Source organism: Talpa occidentalis, unplaced genomic scaffold (assembly GCF_014898055.3).
Source record: "Talpa occidentalis isolate TD23 unplaced genomic scaffold, MPIMG_talOcc4v2.1, whole genome shotgun sequence".
NCBI classification, from domain to species: domain Eukaryota; kingdom Metazoa; phylum Chordata; class Mammalia; order Eulipotyphla; family Talpidae; genus Talpa; species Talpa occidentalis.
The window spans coordinates 19,418,374-19,437,971 of record NW_026555331.1 but is presented as its reverse complement, the minus strand read 5'-3'; the positions used below and the strand labels follow the sequence as shown (position 1 = coordinate 19,437,971).

The 19,598-nt window shown below is 41.3% G+C and overlaps 1 protein-coding gene across 1 annotated transcript; it reads left to right on the top strand.

The window, feature by feature from the left end:
* The first annotated feature begins 7,747 nt into the window (after positions 1 to 7,747).
* AARD (alanine and arginine rich domain containing protein) lies at positions 7,748 to 13,300 on the top strand. Its single transcript, XM_037516735.2, has 2 exons — positions 7,748 to 8,065; positions 11,858 to 13,300. The coding sequence occupies exons 1-2, from the start codon at positions 7,748 to 7,750 to the stop codon at positions 12,002 to 12,004; spliced, it is 465 nt and encodes a 154-aa protein (XP_037372632.1). The 3' UTR covers positions 12,005 to 13,300.
* The last annotated feature ends 6,298 nt before the right edge of the window (positions 13,301 to 19,598 follow it).

Genomic DNA, 19,598 nt, shown 5'->3' with positions numbered 1-19,598 from the left:
AAATCAGAAAACAAAAATGTAATGACTTGCCTTGGGATCAGTTTGAAGGTCAAATAAACCTCCTCTAGTTCATGTATCTCTCCAGACATAGTAAAGCTTATTAATTTTGAACTTGTCTTCTAATACCAGCATTATAATTTGGCTCTAACATTTAAAAAACATTTTCACTAGTTAGAATAGGAACATTTCTATTTGAATAGAAAAGCTGAGGGTCAAAGATATTTTGCCAGGAGTTATTTTAATTATCAAGCACTTTTCTATGGGTATTTATTATTCCGGGACTAAGGAATCAAATTTTGCCTTGCTAATAACTACTCAAGATTATGAAACCCAATAGAAATAATTTATTACATTAATTAAGAGACATTGAAATGACAGGTTTAATAGTAATAGAAATCAGACAGTATTATTAAGGATGGGTGGATATATAAAATCCATAACTAAAATTTATCTTGATTCACTAAAATAACTCAATATACTTCATTTCTCTGATACTTTTATTACAATTCTCTATGAATATCATTTGGCCTATGTAGGATATCTCATTAAGTAAAAATTGTATTATGTCAAGGCAGGAAATAATAAAGTTACGTGTAAGTGTTCACATATCTGAAAGTAAAAGATAAAAATTAATCTAACCAAGATGCTAATCATAAAAATAAATTACATGGGTTGAAGAAAAATATAAATGTCAAATAAAAAAGAGGAACTGCATCTTAAATCTAAAGCAAGGTGAATGGAGAGAGTTGAGTTCCAGATAAAGAGGGACTTGAGTTCATAATTATAACTAGACATAACTTCAAGCACCCAAATTTGAATTTAGATTCTTATTCCAAGCCACTGATGTCTCCATTCATGATGAATACTATCAAGATGACAACGGAAGGTGAACTGAATCATCATGAAGATCCTCTTAGAATTTAATGCTATCCTGGTGAACTGAAGAGTCCATTAATATCTCACACCAGAGGGGTACATTGTTACAACTGATGAAACTACATTGACACATTATTATAACTGTACCTTTACCTGTACATCTACCTATGCCTACATTAACATACTTATTATTAGTCATGTGGCTTTGACGAACCACATAAAATCTTGTTAGAAAGTGTAAATAACTTTTTTTTTTTCTGAAAACAGTTCCAGTCCCTGGAACTTCAGTCTCACTAAGTGCAAGCCTTGGTATAAAGCTGCTCCAGAATTATCTCAATAAGCCAGTGTGGAGTGTATGACTTGGGGAGTGGTAGCACTAGCAAAAAACTGGGGATACCAGTTTCCCAAAGTAAATTCTTAAAATCAAGTAGAAAAGCTAATTCATACCAAAGTAGAAAACTAAAGAAAGATTTATCTCCTCTTCTCAAAAAAGAACAAAATAAAAAAGAAAGAAAAACTATCAAATCGTTGCAGTAATATGTGTTTCACTGAATAAACACTAGTGGTCATGTTATATTGATGGGGGAATATATTGACCTAGTATTGCATTTCCAGAAATTAATCCAAGGAGTTAGATTGAGTTGGATAGAAAGACACACAAATAACATCCAGGCGTTCTGTTGTGTGGTTAGTGTTTCAGTTCATCACAAGTGTTGATGATAACCACAAGTGTGGTTAGTGTTTCAGTTCATCATCACAACCATGCTGAGGCTAGTGATATTACATTCCTCATTTTATAGGGGAATAAGTTCAGAGCAAGAACTTGCTGAAAGTCATGAATCGATAATAAGAGTCTAGGCGAAGACCAAATCCATCTGATGACTGTGCTCAGTGTTTTCCCAAACAGTTGTTCTGTGCGTGTGTGTGTTCGTGTTTGTGTGTGTGTGTCTAAGTGTCTGTGCTTCAATGTCATTTTGTCCTAAGCAACGCTGTCAGGCACATCATGCTTTTGATGTGTTGTGGCCAACTTGAACACATTCTACCTCATACAATCCTCTCAAAGAAGCTGGTTCTTTTCTGTGGAGTCACCAGGACCTTGCTTGAAAATCAAAACAACGATGGCCTCACAGCAGGATTGTGAGTTCTGAGTGAGGCTTCAGGATCTGTCATGAAGGAGGCAGTAGTGACCAAAGGGCTATTGATTTCAGATACTTCACTGATGGTGTCAGTCTCCTGGGCTTGTCTTATCCCTACACCTCTGGCATCCAAGAACAACATGTCTTGTAACTCGCTGCTGAAAAAGAGGAAGAACAGTAGGAGGAGGGAGGATCTGATTCAGGATGATTTAGATCAAAGTGACAGGGCTATGATAACATGGTTTATCAAATAGTAAAATTAAGTTTTCCAGGTTGCGAATTAAGCACAATATTTAATGCTACCATATTAGCCTGGAGAAAGGTTGTAGTATCTTATTTTTCTGGACAGCAGGGGGCTCCCAGTTGCTAGAAAGCAGCAAGCAAGTTTCTATTGTTTTCTGTACTTTGTTCAGTTTACTTTCTTACTGCTGCAAAGTAACCAAGGCTCATCAGATATCATGGTTAAAAAGAAGTTGCATATTCCTAGAATCATCAATGTTCAACTGACTCTATTAGGTAAATGTGGTTACCTAATAACCTAATAACCTAATAGTGGTGGTAACTGTGAATCTATGGGCCTGGTATGCATCTTAATCTTTAGTTTAACATCCATTCATCCTCCCCATACCATTGATGAAACAATGAGATAGACACCATGAATAAGACAGGATACCTGTACCAGAAACTCACAGATTATAGGAGAGATAGCAATAGAGTTTAGCTTAATGAAGAGTAAGAGCTGGAGCTATGGATACAGCAGTAGAAACACACAATGGAGGGAGGTTCTATTCCTGGCTAGGGAATTTGGAGAAGATCATCAGAAGAGTTTCTATTCAACATCATACTGGAAGTCCAAGCCAGAGAAATATGTTTATGGCAGAACTATTTACAGCAGTCAAGATATGGAAGCAACCAAAATGCCCAGAACAGATGAGTAGATCAAGATTTCAGGGTATATATACAAATGGAATACTACTCAGTGATCAAAAAAGATGAACTCATGCCATTTGTAGCAACATGGATGGTACTGAAAGGGGTTATTCTATTTTTTTTAATTTTAATTTTATATATTTTTACATCATTTTTCATTTTTGCACAATGTATGCATTTTCATCTTGGTTATAGTCCCCATACAATTCCCACCCCTCTTATTTTGACCCTAGTTCCTCCCCCCTCCCCTCAGTGTGTCTCTGGTTTATAGTTGCTTATTGATTTTGATTTTTACTTTGTATTGATTAGTCTTTTTCCTAGTCTCTTATTTAGGTTTTCTAAATTCCTGCTATGAGTGAGCCCATCTGATATTTTTCTTTTTCTTTCTGGCTTATTTCGCTGAGCATGATCCTGGAAGGGATTATTCTAAATGAAGTGAACCAGGAGGAGGAAGATAAATAATGGATGGTTTCACTTATATGTGGAATCTAGGGAAAATAAACAAAGGATTAGACGAAGACGACCCGTAAGACTGACCCTCAAAAGCAGACAGTAGACCTGAGACACTCAGAAGAGGAGAAGAAAACAGAGGGGGATCGAGGGGTGTGGCAGAGAACAGAGGGCAAGGGTGGCGGATGGTTAGAGGACTGTGGGCACATTGATGGTAGGAAAACTCTGGTGACTGCATCTGAGGGGAGAAATCCTATGTTGTGAAAAAATAAGCAAATATATTTAAAAACAAACAAACAAAACAAAATATCTGTGTCATCAGTCAGAGAAAGGAGGTGCTGTAATTCATTCATCTGCTTAGGTGTTCTTCGAATCATACATGGCCCCTGGGTATAGGTCAACAAACGTATGCTGACTGATTGGAAAATATTTATTTTTAACTGAAAATAAAGTCCAATCTTAAAAAGAAAGTAATAATGATCTTCAGCGGCTATTGCTTTCTGAGTACATATAATAAGTGGAATTAAATTGTCAAAAAATAGTTAACCTGTTTATCTTACATTAAAATATAAATATACTTGTTGGAAATGGTATCAAGGTTATAGTTTGGTCAAATTTGACACATTTATTGTATTTCTCAAACTCTTGAATAGTAAAGTACACAAAAAGCTTTGCAGAAAAGTGCTATAAGTTTTCTAGTATCTAGACTTTTCTGATGTCATGTTTAGTTAAATCTTAGAAGAAAGCTATAATTGAAATGTCTTCATACAGAGCATGAAGACAAGATAAATAGTCAAAATTATGTGAAAAGAAACATATCCCTTTTTATTGATGGTATGGAAATGAAGCTGTGATATTCTTCTCAGATTGTGAACTGACAGTCTAAAATTACAATGTACTTTGTATATGAGCTGTTACATATTATCTGTCAATAAAAAGTTACCATTATCTTATTTCATATACAACTTTCATAATTCATCTCAACTCAGTTTATGAAAGAGCAAATATATTTGGGCAGTTACTAGAAATCTTTTGTATCTTCCAATAACTAGAGTTTTCATGTTTGGGGGAAATAAACTTCTCTGCATCTCTTTATAGAAATGATTTAGTAAAACTTTTGTTTACCAGAACTTTATGTCCACTGGATGCTTACTTTTGCACTCTACTTTTAGGAGAGGGAAATAAACCAGAAGGTGAATCAAGTATCAGCACTTTCAAAAGAGCAAACACACTGATCTCCAAGGATTGTGATATATGCTTATTTCTCACTCAAACTATATATCCAAGGCAGGCTAGTTTGCCCTCGATTCCATATTTTCATTCCAGGACCAAGGATAAAAGAACTGCCTGCTCTGGACACTGCTGAAAGAGAGAAAAGGGGGAATTGTGAGACGATGCCTTAAGATTTTGCTGGGACTCACCCTTTGTTCTTTCTGGCTTAAGCAAGCCCTGTGGAAAAGACTGGGGTCAGAGGAGTGGAGAAATACTGTCCCCAATTCAAGAGGCAAAGAATATTTTGAATAATACACCTCACCATACACGCTTTGAATATATGATTGAGATGATAACGCTGGCTCCATAGGATCACAATTTAAATTGATCATCCTACCCACTGGAATGGGCTTGTGCAGCCTGGCCCCAAAGCCCTAGTTCAACCCTGTCTTAATCCCTTGCAATCCTAATACCAATTCTTTTATATCCTTCACTTTTTAAAAAGTATCTTCTGTACACTTTATTTTAGACAGATAGCCTTGTGATGTACATTGAGGCAATGTGATATTTTTGCATGTTCCTATGGCAAGAAACCCCACACGTTGCTTTTGTGGGAAGCAGGAATAACATTTATGAAGCGTTTACTTGGCTCAGTGCCTTCCTGGGTGTTTTAATTAATCTACCATAAGAATTTTTGTCAATTGTTAGTGAGCTAGAAAATGAAACGACCACATTCCCTACAGATTCTGAAGCATCTCAACCTACTAAGCTGTTCACTGAAAAAATTTCGAATATTTACTTTCAGGCTTATAAGGATACTATCCTTACTTTGAAGCTTGGAGAACTATTTGTTTCTTTTTTGCACAGAAGACTCAGGAACATTCTGTTTTCAGTGGGAACACAGAGTCTATCCCTTGAAAGAATAATTGTTTGGAGTAGATGGTTGAAGAGGAAGCAAAGATGTAGAATTAGATCAAAGGTTCCTGAGGTACAGTTAGAGGACACACAGAAGAACTGGTAGATATTAAATGATGAATTTATATAAGGAGATTAGATTTTTGCACAGAGATTATCACTTTACTGCTCTGCATGCATTAGGAGTATGGTCCATGCACCCAACCTCCTTCAAAAGGTCTGAGAGGGAGCTAGTTCAATGTGAGGGGGGAAGCAGACCGGCACTAGGCAAGAACTGGTCTAGGTAACTGGACCAAAGGAAATCCAAGTGTTAATCTCCATTAGCAGATTTTTAATGATTCTGCAACTGTATATTGCCTGACATGGTGTAAGGGAAAATGCACAATGCTTGTAGCCATACAGATCTGGAATGAAATCCTGCTTCAGTCATTTCCCAGTTTACTCTATGAACTTAGGTAAATCTCTAGCCTGTTTTTGAATTTCAGTTTTCTATCTAAAAACCAAAATAAACAGCACAGGATTTTTGTGAAGATTATTTATATTATATGCCTATCTCTATTGGTATCTATACCTATATTTATGTATATATATTCAATATCTGCATCTGTGTTTGTGTCTATATGGCTATATCTATCTAGTGTTTAGGAGTTGCTTTACGACTTTTCTCTTCACTTCTTTCTTCCCTCTATGAACCTCTCCCACTAGCAATATCCTGCACCAGAGTAGCACATTTATTACAAGGGATGAGCCTATATTGATGTATCATTATTATCCAAAATCCATAGTTTACATTAAGGTTCCATCTTGGCATTGTATATTTATGGGTTTGAACAACTATATAATGAAGTGTATCCACTATTGTAGTTTATACAAAATAGATTCTTTTCCCTAAAAAAAACGCTTGTCCTCTGCCTATTCAACTTCTCCCCCCACCTCCCCACTTCTCAACCCTTTGCAACTACTGATCTTTCTATTGTCTATATGCAATATAGCAGATTATCTGCAGAAATTTGCTACCCTATATTCCTTCTTATCAAATGGGGCCTCACGTCATCTCAGTAGAGCTGAATCATATGAGTATAGGGAGTTTGGACTTCACTCATGCAACATAGAAAATGAGAACACAGTTTTCTTCTTTGGGAGACAGTGTGTTTCCAGGAGGTGTCCCAGTATTCAGAGTACAAGCCAAACTTCTTAGGTATGAATCCCCAGCTGACCACTTACCAGTCTGTGATTTCTGGCATACAGTTTAAGTTCTGCCTAAGTTGCCTCATCTGTAAATGCAGAAACCAATAGTATCTACCTCAGAGGGTTGTGAAGATAACATAAGAAGTGCTGACAATTAATTAAATAAAATTATTATTAATAATATTGTTAATAATTAATTATTCAATTAATAAAAATCCTTACTGCTTTTAATGCCTTCCATTAATCTGGAACATTGAAGGTGACTTGGAAATCTTTATTGAACAGATGAATAACTCTAAGCTACATGAACATCTTTGTCCCCTGGGAGTGTATTCATGATCACACATAAGTTTTGACTGTTTATTCCTTTACAGAAATTCTCTATTAGGTGGAAGGAGGCAGTTGATTGTGTTCATTCATAGATGATACAAAAGTAATATTGTCACATGATTACACTTAAATAGGAATTAAAACTCACTTTGTGGTAAACGGATTATTTTACTTTCCATTTTAACACCAAATGTGAAAGTGACAGAAAGAAATCAAGTAAAGGAAGGAGCTCGGAGTTCCAGAATCCCCAATGCCTTCTGCATTGTAAAGTCTGGCAGAAAATAGAACGTCAGAAAAAAATATTTTAAAGGGACGAAATATTAAATAATCAAGGCAGCTGGAGTCTTGGTAACAAAAGTCTGCCTTTTCGTCTCAAATCTTCCATTCTCCCTCAAATTCCACCTCAAGTCTTCCCCTGGAAAAGACACTTCAACAAGCAAGAAAAAATTGATGCACTTGAAACCTCACCTTGGACCCACAGTGCCATGGACACCACCTCCTTCGCTTGCTGCTAGAGAGGGCCAGAAGGACAGAGATGCGAGCAATGCGCACCTCTGAGTGGCAGAGCAATAGTGGAGTCCCACTTGGCTGGGGTCCTGCCCATTCGGTGAGTTACCCCCGCCCCCGTCCTGGTGCGCTCCGACGCGCACACTTGGGCATTACCCAGCTAGCGAGCCCGCTGGAGTTGCAACCCGACGTGGCCCTCCGAGATGGGCCCAGGGGACTCAGACGGGCACAACAAAGAGGGAACTTCCCGGGAGCTCCCCCGACGCCCCGGCCGGGGAGGACTTTGGCCCGCGGCCACGCGTCCTGCGCGCTTCCCAGGGAGCGACAGGACCGTGGACGGCCTGGAGGAGGCCCCCGCCGCCAGCCCGCTGCTGGAAGACCTCAGGCGGCGGCTGGTGCGCGCCTTCCTGCGCGCGGTGTCGCGCCGGGGCTCCAGGCGCTCCCGGGACGAGGCGGCGGCGCTGGAGCAGCAGAGCCGCGCGCGCATCGAGAGCGCCCTGGCGGGGCTGCGCGCGGAGCTGGTGAGCGCGCGGGGCTGCGCGCGGGGGCCCGCGCCGTCTCGGGTCTGCTGCGGGGACAAGAGTCGCCAGCGCGGCCCCAGACGGAGACCTGGGAAGCCGGGGGAGTGTTCCCAAGAGGGAGAGGGTGAAGCGTGCGGCGAGGGGGAGCAGGGTGCGGGCGTCCATCTCCCCGGACCTCCAGCTCGCATCCGGACACCTGCTGCTGTCCACACCTCCCTAGCAGAGCCTGGCAGGAAAGGGGTCCCTCGGGACTCGGGGTGCTAGCACCCAGGAGAGGAGCTGAGTCTACTAGTGACACTTGCCAACAGCTCGCTAACTCTTCCCCAGATTGTTCTGTATATTTCTACTTTATAGAAAGTTCTTTACGAGGAACTTGGGGGGTGGGGTGGGGAGTTGGTGGGATGGGCGGTTGGTGGGTAGGGGTTGGAGGGGCGGAGGAGAAAATTTCAACAAAATATGCTCGTATAGGATTGAGGGAATCGATTGCATTAGCAACTTTCTTTCCGCAAGTTTTACTTCTAGCTGTCCCTGTGGTAAGAATTCAGAAAGTAGAAAATAAGATATTTCAGTTTACCTAGGCAGGCTAGGTTTGAATATGTTAAATGTTAAATAGGAGGGGATGTGCTATAATGTTTTAGGTTTCAATAGGACTAGTTTAGATTTTTTTAATCTTATAAAATAACTATTTTAGAATATTTTAGTTTACTAATCTGTAAACTTAGCTGTTTAAATTTAATTTAAATTCAATTTCATTTAAACAAATGTAAACTTAAATGTAAACAAATTCCAGATTAAACAAAAATTGAAAATGACAAAACAAATGAAAGCAATTCAGACTTTAAAATGGAGTTGTCGATGATGTGTGTAATGTAGACTTGATTTGGACGATGCTGCTCTTCTGTATTGAATGCAAAAAGAACAAGTTCAACCATCAGTAAATTATCTGATTTAAGAACTTTAACAGAATATTTATCTTGCTTCTGAATTTAAGATGGGTAAAATCGCCATACATGTAATTTTATCCATGTTAACAATTTAAATTTGACAAGGGGTGAATTATCTTTGCTCCAACCATATTGAAGAAACAAGTGGTTTTTTTCTTGCATTGAGCGGTCTGATAAGAGAGACATCTTAGTAAGGATAGCCAGCTAGTGGGGTGTGCTGTGGGCCAGCAATGAAAACTGGAAGGCGCCATATGACCAGATTCAGCCATCTCTGCACTTCTGATCCTGGATATTATCATTCATCCCTGCATCTCATTCGACTAGTATTTAAATCAAGTGGAGAGATTATATTGACTATGCTCTGAAACACCTTGCAATCTTAGCATTTAACTAGTCGCCCACCACTAGGAGGCATTTCAGGCAAGTAATGCATATAGAGGGGTGAAGGGGGCGGGAGATGAAGAATAAACTTCCAAACAGATGAGGGTACAAATCCCAACATTAGCATTTACAAGCTCTGTTTACCACCCATGACATTGGGGAAGTTCATTGGCAAGTGTGAGTTTCAGTTTACCTACCTGTAAAATGGAGATAGTCAGGGTTGCTGTGAAGATTATGAGATGTTATGTAAAGTGCTTAAACATAGGCATTGTCCACTGGCTATTATTATTATTAGTAGTATTATATTATAATTATTTTGGAGTCTAATTGTACCCCCAAAACTTGACAAACTCATAGCAATCAGAGAATGTCACATATACATAGAGTAAAATACTATATTATGGGACTATAGACCATGGTCAACGTATTGACCAGTCAGTTCACCAATATGTATAACCAATCATGAGAAAGGCAAAAGAACAGGGGTGCTTTAGGTTGACATCATCACCATTGGAAGATGTCATTTCTGATAATGGGCCACATCCATACATGTATCATGTTCTAGGGTGGGATTTGTGTAAAGAACAATGATGGAGAGCTTCAATTAAATTTAGAGACATGTTGCTATATAATATAAGCTGTTATTTGTTGTTTGAATTGGGCTTCCTAGTGGGTTGCATTGATTTCTATGTTTGTGAGTCAATTTCAGGGGATCCATGTACTTAAACTATATACAGAATTTCACATGAGCATAAAATGTACTGTTCCTCAAAGAGGGTTCATAGTTTTCACCAAATTCTCAAAAGGACTCATGATGAAACAAAAGTAAAGAACCACAGGTCTGAGAATTCCTAAATAGGTGTGAATTACACTTATTTTTTTTCTTTGATTGTAAATTTTAACAATTTTAGTCCTTGGTTCTTGACCTAAAAGTTCAAGGTGAATATTAATCAGCTCATCCACTCAGTTGTGTTTTAATGAACATATAGAGTACACACCATGTTGTGTACCCTGGAAGTGCTCCCAAGTTGGGGATACAATCATGAATATGAAACACTCTGCCCTCAGTCATCAGCCTAATGGAGTGTGTGTTGTGAGAAGCACATGTCTAGAATGATGTGGAAGCACAGCTAAGGGACAACAGGGAAGGCTTTTAACAAGGCTTGGCATTTGACTAGATTCAGCAAGAAGGGAGGTGGCAAGGGCTTTCCAGGCCTAGAGGCAGAAGGAGGTGAAGCTCTGCATTGTATGTTTTGGGAGGACAGGCAAGGTGGCACTGGTGTTGGGGGGAGTGCCAGGAAATGAAGCTGGAAAAGTTGGGCAGGGATATAAACTGTCTGGAGAACTAAAATTTCCTAGAGGCAAGGTGCAAGAACTTTTTGTGCTGGCTGTTATATAGTTAGTGTTAAAGTTTGCTAGATGTTCACTTACTGCATCCTTTATTGATTCTTGCTTTCAGAGAAGTGGTTCCAGGGGCTGAAAAATGAAGAAAAATAGGTCAGAGGAAAAGGGAAAGAAAATTTTATCCAATACCTTTGTTTTGCAAATTGGCAGTAGACCCCCAATATTTGGTTTTTTTATCAACAGAGCACCCAGCTTCTACCACGGTTGTTTCTGTTGGAGAGTTAATGACAGGTTATAAACAGAGAGAACAGAATCCTTATGGTCTGCATTAAATACGATTTAATTGAAGAAATTGGCAAAGGCTTGATTATTTGTTTTCAACTTTAATTTAAAGACTAGGTTGGGCTAAGCTTTGTTGGACTGCCTCTTAGATAAACTGCCCTTGAAATCTGTTTTCTAATACCTGAGGACCTTCACATGCTCACCCTGGAGGAGAGTATAAATCAGCATTGCTGTATAACAAATTTCACTCTACAGTGAAAATTGTTAGATTATGTAAGTACACATAACTGTACATGTGCCTCTAAGGTATTGTTAAATATTTGCGCTCAATAGAGAAACCATTTAAAATCTTAAAAACGTGAAATGACAAGTAATCGTGTGAATGGGCCCCGGTCCTAGAAGCTCAGGTGCCTTAGGCAGTTAGCCTGTAGCTGGGAAAGCTCATAAAGATAAATAATTTCAGGTGCCTTAGGCAGTTAGCCTGTAGCTGGGAAAGCTCATAAAGATAAATAATTTCATCCCAGGTCACATATATTGCTTGAAAACAGTCTCCCATGCCCAGGAATTTTTCATCTGGACACCTTTGTGCATCAGTTAGTTTTGTTTTCATTTCAAGGCCATTTCCAAAGCTATTTGTATATCTGGATTTTACCTTGTCATATAGAAATCTGTTTTATGGCCAGGCCAAACAGTGAGAACGGAAGAATAAGATGAGAAATACATCTTTGTTGATGTCTTATTTTCCTTTCCTACAAAGCCCTTATTTTTCCTGTGCAGAGAGCAGTTTCATTTGATCCATATCTCAAACTAATAAAGATCCTTATTTTTTCCCTACTTTTAGCTGGAAATGAGTTTTCAAAATCGCCAGCTGGCCAGAACGTTGCTGGATTTAAACATGAAAATGCAGCAATTGAAAACGGCTTGTGATCTGGAAATTGCCCCAGAATCTCAAAGCTTGGATGATAATGCTGTGAAGCTGGGAAAATAAAACGTGCCCTGGAAGATTTGAACACTAAAAATAACCCAGATGACTCTAAGACAATCCTGACAGTACCATTATGGATGCTTTGCATGAGATTGTAGGGGTGATTTGTAGAGTGAAAACTCAGACGCCATGGGGAATTGACAGAAAACACCTAAGAGGAGAGAAGAGGCTGTTACTGAGTTTTAAAGTTATTCATTGTTTTGGCTGGGAAATTGAAGCTAGAAAAAATAGTGAAAACTGCCTTCATGCCAGTTTCCTGCATTCTATCTTGTACTACCTTAATTTGCCGGCATTACCTGAACTTTCAGAATCTGTGCTGTCTTACTTGATTATTCTTGGTTTGCCCCTTTAGCTGTTTAGAAGCAGTACCAGGGAAATGCCAGCTATACCTTTTAAGTCGAGTCTGCCATTAGGTAAGCGTGCGCCATCTCTCTGAGAATATTCCCACCGATCAAGGCAGACCATCAGGCTGTCTCAGGAATTTTTGAAGAACTCAGAGGTGGATGAGCGTGCTCTGATGGTGGAAGCTGTGGACACGATGCGCCCCTATTGCTGCTGGAATTAGCACAAGCTCTGGTCAAGAAGGTGGAAATTGAACTCAGTATAAAAGGGGAAGGAGAGAGCTGATCTTTCTCTCCCCGGGTAGCTCTATAAAACTGCAGGCCTTGGGCCTCCCCGGTGGCACAGTGGGTTGAGCACAGCACTCTGAAGCTGTCCTTAGCCTCTGCAGCGCAGGTTCGATCAATTCCTGTGGCCCAGCAGACCTCTCCTGTCCTGCCCACTGCTCCCCTCAAGCAGTGTTTTCAGTCGTCTGCCTACTCTCCCTGCTCTGTCTCTGCTGAATCCTCTCACCCTCCCGCGCCTCTGGCCTGTACCCCAGTTCTATTAAAAATAAAATATATCTTTAAAAACAAATAAACTGCAGGCCTTACTTCATTTAGATATGAGAAAATAGTCAAGTATCCTTGTGATAAAATCTCTTTTTGCCTAAATCAGTTGAGTTGGACTTTTATGACTTGTAGCTAAAAGAGTCCTAAGGGATGCAATTCCTTAAGTTTTTAGGAGCTAGGATGGTACTTGCCGAATCAGAATATCCCTGTCTACCCTAAATAAGTTGGCTTTTTAATGCAAAAAATAAAGTTAATTAAAAAATTGCAGATGTAAACAGCCTTCATAATGGTCGTTATCTGTAAAAATAAAAAGGAATTGATACAATGTATGTAATTTTGGTATTTAATTGACAATAAAAATTAGCTCTTGAACACAAAGGAGAACATTATGCTTTCATGGCCTTCCTCTTAAAAATATATACAAGTTTTCTTTTTTTTGGTGAGGGTTTGAGAATTATCTGGACCAAGTTTAGTTTGTGCTTAACATTTTAACTTTTATATTCCCCATACAATTGCAACTTGAATCACAGTATCTTTCAGGAGCGACAGATGCAAAACAGAATGAGAAGCTCTTTGTTTCTAAAGTATCTTATTTTTGGAAGCCCTAATCCGTGGTGTTGGCCTGTGATATTAGATGTCCACAGGGAGAGACAACAAGAACTCGAGACAGGATCGCTGTCCTTAAATGTTTTTGCTTTGTTCCTCTCAGACAGTGAATTCTCTCTCACATGACATCTGTCACGTTTTGTTTTTTAAGTAGCAGAAGTTGGGTTGTTTTCACTTTTTTTTTCTTTGCAATAGTATTCAGCTGTTATTTGCTCCCTGGATTCTGATCCCCTCGGCTGTGGCACATGGGAGGACAGGAGGAAGACTTTTCTGAGGGAGGTGACGTGTCCTGTCATGGCTGTCTTTCTTGTGCTTTCCGGAGTGCTCAAATAACCTAGAGCCACAGTGTGACATTTTAAAGAAAGGTGAGGTGGAGGGGACTGAACCACTGCCAGCTGGAGGGGAAAATGAGAAAATAACTGTAGCTGAAATGATGCGACAGGGAAGCTTTTAGTGGATATGTCAAAGAGGTAAGATGTTCAGAGCAATAGTGGATAGCGAGGCGAAAAGAAACTGAAAAACAAAACAAAAATGGTTTACTGAGGAGAATAAAGTGTTAAGGTTTTTCTAATAGCTAAACTCAGCCTTAATTAAAGAGGAATAAAACTATGGTAGCAGAAAATGGGTTTTCACTATATGGCGCTTGTTTAGCACCTACTGGTGAAGAGGTGCCAAAGGAATGATGACAATTAGGAACATTTCACAGGTTGTTAGGCATTAAATCCCTCTACAGGTGGCCTAGACGAGTCCATGTTGGCTTGCCTTGCCAAATACTTCTGCTGTAACAGGTACTTCTGGAGGTCCCAGCCTGGGAACAGATCAGAGTCGGATGTAACTAAAAGCACGATGGCTGATTCTGAAACCAGTGTAATTACAAGAATCCCATCTGCCCTGGTCCCTTCCCAGGCAGGGTGCATGGCCCTGGACTGGCCATCAGCTTGTTTTATTTACTGCTGCAGCCACTGCTGGGGTCCCTGCAGGCCGTGGGGCTGGCACACAGCCTCCCAGTGCCAGCTGCTTTCACTCTTCGATGTTTTCATTGTTGCTGCTGCTACCACTGCCAAAACCTCCTGCCTCCTTGAGCATGTTATTAACCAGGGTGACGGGGGAATTAGAAATATCGTTAGGTATAGGGTTAACCTAAGCCACTGCTGCCACCTCTGAATCTAGCCTCTTACTTTACCTGGACCTGCTCCATGGGTTGGAAGGCTCCATCTCTTCCCGGGGAGCAGCAATGCTACCATCTTCCTGTGCTGGGAGCAGCGCAGGAGGGAGCCATGGAATGTGTGATGATAACAACACTAGCAGGATGCCTTGTCAGGCGTTGTGCTGAGAACACCTGTGGATGAGCTTAGTTAAACCTCACACTGGCGCCTTGGTATAGAACATGCTTTTGGGGCTACTGACTTTGATCTTTAGGCCTGGATGTGCCACAGAGCAGCTACACGACCTAAAGCAAACTCCTTTAAATTATGTAGGTTTTGTCTAAAGAAGCTAATGGAAATGGCACCACCCGTCTTATTTATTTATTTATTTATTTTTTAAAAAGATTTATTTATTTATTTATACAAGCACTGGGTACAGTCAGAAGCACGGGAGGGTGAGAGAATTCACCAGAGCCAGAGCGGGGAGCAGAGCAGGCAGAAGGACCGAAGGACACTGCTGAGGGGAGCAGCGGGCGGCAGGAAAGGGACCTGTGCCCCATGTGGGACCCTCCTCCGGTGGCCGGGGAGCAGCCGGGGATTGAACTGGCGCTGCAGAGGCTGCGGGCAGCTTTGCAACCCAGCGCTCAACCGCTGGTGCCACCGGGGAGGCCCCCACCCGTCTTATTTAAATCTGGAGGAGCCCACATCGAGTCTCCCACAGTTTGGGAGACTGAATGACAAAGGCTCTTCTACTTCTGGTGTGTTTCCTTCAGTGCTTCAGTTCTGTGTCTTCTTACTCCCTTTGGGACTCATATCTTCCCTGAGCCTCTTTCTTGGTCGCAAGTCTCTGTCTTGCAAATGACCTGCTGCTTTCTCTCTATTATGATATTGACAGTGAGTCTCCCCTATGGAGTGATAAATTGATTCACCAAACTTGGGAACTAGGAAATGAGCAGTAACTGCTCCTTACTCCCTGCTGAATCTGCCTGGCTCACAGCGACATGTGCATTTAAAACTTATTTGCCCCAATAACACTGTGAGGTGGGGGTTGTTGCTTTTCTCACTTTATACTGCAGGAGGATGGGTGCTGGAGAGGCCATCCCATTTGTCATAGGTCACTCATAGCTAGCTAGTGAAGCTGGCACGATTTGTGAGCAGTATTGGAGGTGGTCTGGTTGTTGAGACCTTCCCCAAGTAATGGGGAGAACATGCACAAGTGTATAAATTCAACTTTATTACTTAACGGTAGCAGAAGCATGTATGACGTGCTTGGGATGATTTTGGTGACGGTGAGACATAGAAGGTCTCAGTGAGGGCACCCCTCCAAGCTATTTGCGTCTACTTGGATAAAAGCTCTCATTTTGTCTCTCACATTCTACATAAACTAGTTGGATCTTGGACAAATTACTCCACCCTATTTGGGCCTCATTTTTCTCATTTGAAAATAACAAGGATGAGAGAAAGTGGCCTGCCAAACATTCCTCTCTATTTAGAAACCTTGTTCAATTCTAGTCCTGCCTGCTTGGAACAGGACTCTTCAATCACCCCTGATTTGCCTGGACTTTCTGAGCTGGACTACTGACTGGGGGTCACTGGCCCCTGGCCAGGAAGTGGCCTCTTGGGGTCCCAGCCCTCGCCCCGATCACTGCCCCAGCTTCTGCAGCCTTGATGATGACAGGGAGCAATTCTTGTCACTCCTGGATGCCTGTCTGCTCTTCTTGCCCATGCCGTGACTGCAGCCAGGGAAAATGTCACATTTGCACTTCAGAGGGACATGAGCATTGCTCAGACCTTTAATGTGCTCCACTTTAGAGGCCGCCTGCTGGAAGGCCCGCTGGTTCAGGGCGCTGTGCAGTGAAGAGGCAGCCCTTGGAGTTGGCGACGGGAGTGAGACTCCTGCTTATTTCACCTCCTCTCTATATGCCTTTGAGTCTCTGGAGTTTGCTTTGCTTCCCTGTAAAATGATACGAATCACATCTCCTGGGTGGACTCATCCTTGTGAAATGCTTAGAACACTCCCCAGCAGTGTTTGCTATTGTAACTGCCCAACACATTTAGCTCATCCTTCCTGCCTACTGGACTGCCCACCCCGAATCCAAGATCAAGACTGACAATGAGGGCCTCCCTGGTGGCGTAAGGGGTTAAGACGCAACCTATGAAGCTGTCTGCAGCCACTGCAGCACGAGTTTGATCCCCCAGCGAGGGAGCAACCCACATGGCACAGCAGACCTCTCCTGTCTTGCCCGCTGCTCCCCTCAGCAGTGTATTTCAGTCAGTCTACCTGTTCTGTTCCCCACTCTGTCTCTGGTGAATCCCTCACCCCACCCCCACCTCTGGCTTATACCCCGGCTCTTGTATGCATAAATAAATAAATCTTTAAAAAAAAAAAGAGAGACTGACAATGAGTTCACTTTCCCAGCTCCTCTTGTTCAGGATGGCTATGGAATCCAATTCTTAATCCAAAGTCCCATTGAGTAGTAAGGGTGAACTTTGCTGAGGGGTGAGAGTGGTGGATTCTGAGAAATATTGTCTTTCCTTGCAAAAGGAGAGAGAGGAAGCAAGCTTTTTCTCTCTAACCTCTTCCTTTCTTGTTTAAGAACATTATCCCATGAGGTTGTCAATCTTGTAGCCACCCCGTGACCAAAGTGGGAGATTATTAGATACTCTGAGGCTGGGAAGACAGGCAGATAAAGCAGTCTCTTTATTGGCAACATGGAACAGCTGAGCCAGCCCACTTCTGGCTAGTCTTTATAGGTGAGGTGATAAATTTAATCCAATTGTTTAAGCCACTTTTCAGGGGATACTCAGTTCTTTGCACCTGAAGCACCCTAACTGACACACTTAAATCCCAACAAACTTCTGGGATAAAGGTTCACGATGGTGGATGGTCTGGGGTCAACTAGGGTCAGAAACCCTGGGCAGAGGACTCCAGGGGCACCACTGGGTTATTTCGATGTTTCACATGAGCTTTTTGTGTGGACACATCTTGTGGACAGGAGATCAATGAAAGCACATTGGAGGAAGACTAATCTGAGAGGACCCCCTCTCAAACCCTGTGGAGACTCTGGAATTCCACAGAAAATATTCTGACTGGTGGAAACATTGCTCATACTCTATTAAGGACCTCCAAATGGCAGTGGAACCCACTGATTCTGTCAGAGAACCGTTTAATTTTGCAGCAACCGGAAGAAGAGGGGATGCCGGGATTTCCTATTGTCCTAGGAGTGAACAGGCTTCAGAACACAGTGAACTGATTATCAGCTCTTAGGTTTTTATGTGAGGGAATTTAGTAAACTGCCAAAAAACAGCCTGAAATAGAGTTTCTACAAATTTGCTTTTAAATTGGTTTTGAGGTTTCAATTGTTTTCTACAGGATCCCACTAGGGATGGTCATGACAAGAAATAGCTCAGGATTTCAAAGTGGGATTATCAGATTGCTGAGAGCATGGCCCAGGGCCTCCGGGAGTTACCGGCATTTGTATTGGCTTTATGGGTTACAGTTTACCCCAAAATTACAGTTTGTTTATGCTGTGCAATTTACCAAGGGCTGTTACAAACCATGTAGTTCATTCAATCCACAATAGCCCTCTGAGGAAGAGGCTGCCTGAGGGGGGTTCAAATTCGAGGGACATCAAGAAAGCTTGTCTATTTGAATTTTTTGGGGATATCACATTCACCCTGTCTCCTCCCATGCCACTCTCCTTAGTTGGGTGGTGTTACCTCAGGATCCAGCACAGTTCTGGGAGCCAGAAGATCCAATGTGGGTGTCAGCTGTGAGCTGAACTTACTGTTGTTTTTTTTAAAGATTTATTTCCTACAAGAACTGCGGTACGGGCCAGAGGTGTGGGGGGTGAGAGAATTCACCAGAGACACAGCAGGGAGCAGAGCAGGCAGACTGACTGAAATACAATGCTAAGGGGAACAGCAGGTGAGACAGGAGAGGTCTGCCGCGGTATGTGGGTATCTCCCTGGCCTGCTGGGAATCAAACCCATGCTGCAGAGGCTATGAACAGCTCCACAGCGCTGCGCTCAACCCACTGTGCCACTGGGGAGATCCTGAAATTACTGTTGATATCTGGCCAGTCCTTGGTGTCTCTGGGCATTGTCTCATTAGTGAAGTGAGAGGTTGAGCTCAAAGTGATCTTTAAGAAATCCTGTAATGTCAAAATATTAGCAAGGATGTAAAACAATTATACTTCATTAAAATAAATAAGTAATAATAAAGAATGACGAGTCACTCTGAATGCTAATGACAATTTTTTCAAAATGCCCATTTTAATGTCTTAGCTCACAAGGGAATTTATTTCTATGTTTATATCATAAGTATTTAATACTTTGAGCTAACATTATAAAAATAAATACAAGTCAAAGGGAAAAAGATTCTTCTGGTTAAGCATTGTTATCTGCAGCTAATTCTTTCGGAATCACCCTTTGAAACAATATTGTCACCAACTGTTTATTGAGAATTAGCTTCGTTGGTGATATGAAAACACTGAGTTTTGGTACATGCTATAGTGAAGAGTTAGAGGGTAAGGGAATAGAAAAAAAGGAAGAAATGCTAAATTTAAATTCCCTGTATCTTATAAATTTTGCTTTGGGTTCAATAAACAGAACTAATCTAAAAATCCTAACATTCTTTCTTTTTTTTTTTTGGTTTGTTCTCTTTTCTCCTTTCTTCTTTTCTGCTGGGCATCAGGTGCTGTTCCAGGTCTGTGTTAAGTATCAGCTTAAACATTTTGCTGGGTGCTGGATATAGGACCATGAACATGGAAGATGGTGTGCTAGCATTCGTGGTCCTTAGATTCTACATGGGGGAAGGGTGAGAGAGAATTTATCAAGTAGAGGACAATTCAGTGCTCAGGGAGTAAGCAGGAATCACACTGAACTTGGATGTGATGCGAGAGGGAAGGTTCCAGAACACCAGCACAGAGAAGCTTGGGGATGGAAGAGGAGGAA